This window comes from Amblyomma americanum, chromosome 1 (genome assembly GCF_052857255.1).
Source record: "Amblyomma americanum isolate KBUSLIRL-KWMA chromosome 1, ASM5285725v1, whole genome shotgun sequence".
Lineage (NCBI taxonomy): Eukaryota > Metazoa > Arthropoda > Arachnida > Ixodida > Ixodidae > Amblyomma > Amblyomma americanum.
The window spans coordinates 231,387,082-231,390,963 of NC_135497.1; the positions used below are offsets into that span (position 1 = coordinate 231,387,082).

Sequence of the window (3,882 nt, forward strand, 5' to 3'; positions counted from 1 at the left end):
GTCACGTTAATGCTCAAGAAAAGCTTGTAGATATAATGGGAAAGTTTTTTAATAAAGCTTAGAAGGAGTAGGCGCACCTATTGTTTGCACGCTTTATTTTTGTTCTTTCAAATGATGCTTTAAGCATTACATATAGATCACCCAGTGGTATTTGCCTACAACTGCTAAATCATTTATAATTCAATTTCTTCTTGACACTGTTTCGGTTTCATCAACCTAACAATGGCTGCGATGTGCAGCTTGTGTTTAGGCCACGTGATGCATGAAAAAACTGCAATATCTGCTACGTAGTTTGTCATTATTCCCGTTCTTGAAGAATGCTAGGTGTTATAGTCAGGTGCATATAGTCTTTGTTTCCATTAACAGTATTCAAGTCGTGTAGTACATATTCTAGGACTCTAATGACACTGTAGACAAAGTACAAATTGGACCTCAATGTGCAGTACACATGGATTTGCAGCCTGAATCGGCAGCTATTCACAAAGCACCGCAATGTGCCACGACAAAGGAAAAATTACAAAATCATGGCCCACAGCACCAGCAACATGCTTTAGAACAAACTTGTGTTGCCCAGCCTCTGCTCTTCACAGCCTATGTTAAGCAGACACTGAGTACAAATGAGTTAAAAAAGCTGTGGTACAAATGAACATGGAACAGTAATACTAAACGTGCATGTTGTTTAGCCCAACTCTCCATCAGTAGGTCTATTATTAGGCACTAGGCAGAGAGATTAATTGAAAACCCCTTATTATGAGATGAAGGCATAAGGCCACTGTGGGGGCAAATGGGCATAGGATAAAAATCTGTTGAAGACTACATTATTCAAACAACACAAAGAATGACACATTCTTTCCGCAGACATGTGTACCAAGAGAAATATTTCTAGTGTTGTTCAAACTGCCGGTAGTACTCGACAAGTGCTTCCCTAACATCTGCACCATTTGCAGTTACAACATCAGAGGAATGTGCAGGCTGCACATGCACAGCGTCGTCAATTTCTACCTCGTGCAACCACTGCTGTGCCACAGAGTCATTAAAATGTTCACAAATATTGTGGAGCACGCAACACGCCCTTATTATTTGCGCCACATTCTTGACGTTGGCATCCATTCTTTTTGAAATGAGCCTGAACCTTGCTTTAAGCCTCCCAAATGCGTTTTCCACAATCCTTCTGCACTTGGACAGGTGGTAGTTGTAGCTCCTGTGCCCATCGCAAGTATCCAGGCTTCTAAATGGCTTCACTAAGTTTGGTGTCAGTGGAAATGCTTGATCACACAGGATCAAGGGTGGCACAATCACTCTGTTGATGGTGGCAGTTGGCGCACTGAATATCGGTGACTCAACCATCCTGGCCAACATGGAGTTCTGGTATACATATGAGTCATGGCACCGCCCCGGTGAACCAGCATTCACGAACCGGAAATGGTACTTGTGGTCAACAAGGGCCAGTAGAATGACACTGTACCTGCAAAGCACAATATTTCATGACCATACAACAAACTGCATTCAGAAAGAGTCATCAAATATGTACTCTCATGAGGACAGCAACGAAGGAGGAATATTATAAAAAGAAGTAACACGATGCGCACATGAAGTGCTTCAAATTGCTTGCTAATGTCACAAGATGCATTCCTGCCTTTGTTTCATATGCTTCCACATCAGTAGCTCATACGTTTGTTCTATCCTATCTTGACCATAAAACAATTACCTCAACACATACGCTTAGAAAACTCGCATTTACAATGGCTATATATTGTTTTACAGACGAAGAGCACAATATATGTAACTATGAAAAGATGGACATTTTATTTACAACTGCTATGAGTTTTTTTTTTACAAGTGGCAATGAACGTAGTATGTGAGAAATAAAAACTCGGCGTCTCCATTGTATGACTGCTACAAGTTAATTGTGCTGGTGTCAAGCCGCACAGTACATGCAAATATAGTGGACGTCTCCTGCATGGTCCTTTCAATAATACCAGAACTCGTTGACTACTTACCATCCTTTGTAATTATAATAGTCACTGGCATGCTCCTTCGGTGGCGACACTGCGATGTGACATCCGTCCAGCGCTCCAACGGCTTGCGGGAACCCACACATAGCTTCAAATTCTCTTATGTGAGCACGCATGTCGACGGCAGTGGGCATTTTCACCCACTCGTGTTCCAGCGTAGTTACGACAGTCTCACAGAATTCTCTGTAGAGCTCGTTGACTGTTGACCGCCCAATGCCAAAGACGTCAGCGACGGCTCTGTCCTCTGCGCACGAGCAGAGCTTGTACGAAGCGACTGCGACGCGTTTCTCTACGGGGATGGGCTCACGCATGTTTGTGATTTGTCGCTCCATTGCTGGTCGGCAAACATCGACAAGATAGCGAAAACTTGTCTCCGACACGCGAAAAGATTGCCGGAAGTGTCGGCTACCTAAACCAGGCAGCGTGTCTTCAAACCACCGTTCGTTACGGGGGTATGCCCACACTTGCCGCCGCACTGTGCGCCGAGACGAGGCCAGTGCTATAAGCAAGGCGTTATTCGCCAAGAGACGCCGCCGTATTTCACGCACCTTTCGCCTTGATAGCGCAAGGTCCACGGACGACGACAAAACCACACTCATTGCAAGCGCAATTTCAAATTTTCTCTCGTCGCGTGGATTGTCACTCATTTTGATGGAGACCGCCGAACACAAGGCACACCAGAAAAACGGGACCACAAAAACAGCGATCGCAGGGGCAAAAGAACCAAAGGGAACAACCGAAGAACGAACAAATCCGCCTTGGAACGAGCCTGGCCAGACTGAGCGAGTAGGGCTCAGTGTGGCCAGCACTGTGATGTTATGCTCTGTACTTGGAAAATCATGTCATTATTGCAGTTAAAATTGCGTTGATTTAACATAATACGGTTATAAAACTAATTTACTAAAAAAAATGTGACATTTCTGTATTTACATGTGCAGTGAGGTTTGCAATTTTAATAACGCTTTTCGCCGATGAGGGCGCTAAAAACTTCTTGCGAAGGTCGTTCCGCGACCGTGTAGCACGGACGAACTCCCTTGAAGTAGTGCTCCTTTGGGATCGTAAAGGAGCATTAGTTCAAAGTGCCTTTAGAGTGCCCGTGTGACAGGGGTATTACTCTTCCGTTACTTTCCTCACAACATTTATAGTTCCATGACACAAATTTACTCAGACTGCAGTGAACTGCAGCAGCTTGCTTGATGATTTGTTCTTTTAATAAACTGCACATCTCCAACCAAAAATTTTAATTTTAACCCAACGTTTCCAGGCTGACTCGGCTCCTTCATCAGGGGTGACTGAGGGCTGTAGCTAGTGTCTTTTAAGTATAGAGGGGAGGAGGGGGTCAAAGGAATGACAGCGGTGGTGCGAAAGGCATGGTGGAAGGAGAGAGGGCGTTAAGGCTGTTAGTCACGTTGTCGCACTGTGGGGAGGCGGTCAATGGCGACTTTTTTTTGTTGAGTTGAAGAGCGAAGTCCCTGGGCATATACTGGGGGCAGGTTTCCTTTTGTGCGGTTGATGTTGTTCCGGGTGGTTTGAAAATGCCAGGATTCCAGAAGGAGCCTTTTGTGGTAATTTGTTTCGGTTCCCAGGATGCGGGTTTCTTCGAAGTTGATTTTATGGTCGGAGTCCTCGGAATGTTCCAACCAAAAATTAAAACTTTTGTTTGGAGATGTACAGTTTATTACAAGTCTTCAAACCCACCCAGACAGACAAATCTGTCAAAATGTTTAGTTTTGAAAGATTTGTTCTACGCTGTTAATTTCCGAGGGCGATTGTTTTTCGAAGCTGCGGTCAAAAACGTTCCTACGTTACTCGCGAAGCGATTAGCGGCCGCACTGATCACTTTTAGAACACCGTGCGTCGATTTTGG

At 44.5% G+C, this 3,882-nt stretch overlaps 1 protein-coding gene across 1 annotated transcript; it reads right to left on the minus strand.

Moving 5' to 3' along the window:
- Positions 1–882: 882 nt before the first annotated feature.
- LOC144116081 (uncharacterized) lies at positions 883–2,641 on the minus strand. Its single transcript, XM_077650743.1, has 2 exons — positions 2,001–2,641; positions 883–1,465 (listed from the first exon to the last, which is right to left on the minus strand). Exons 1-2 carry the CDS (start codon positions 2,612–2,614, stop codon positions 883–885), a joined length of 1,197 nt encoding a protein of 398 aa, XP_077506869.1. The 5' UTR covers positions 2,615–2,641.
- Positions 2,642–3,882: the final 1,241 nt, after the last annotated feature.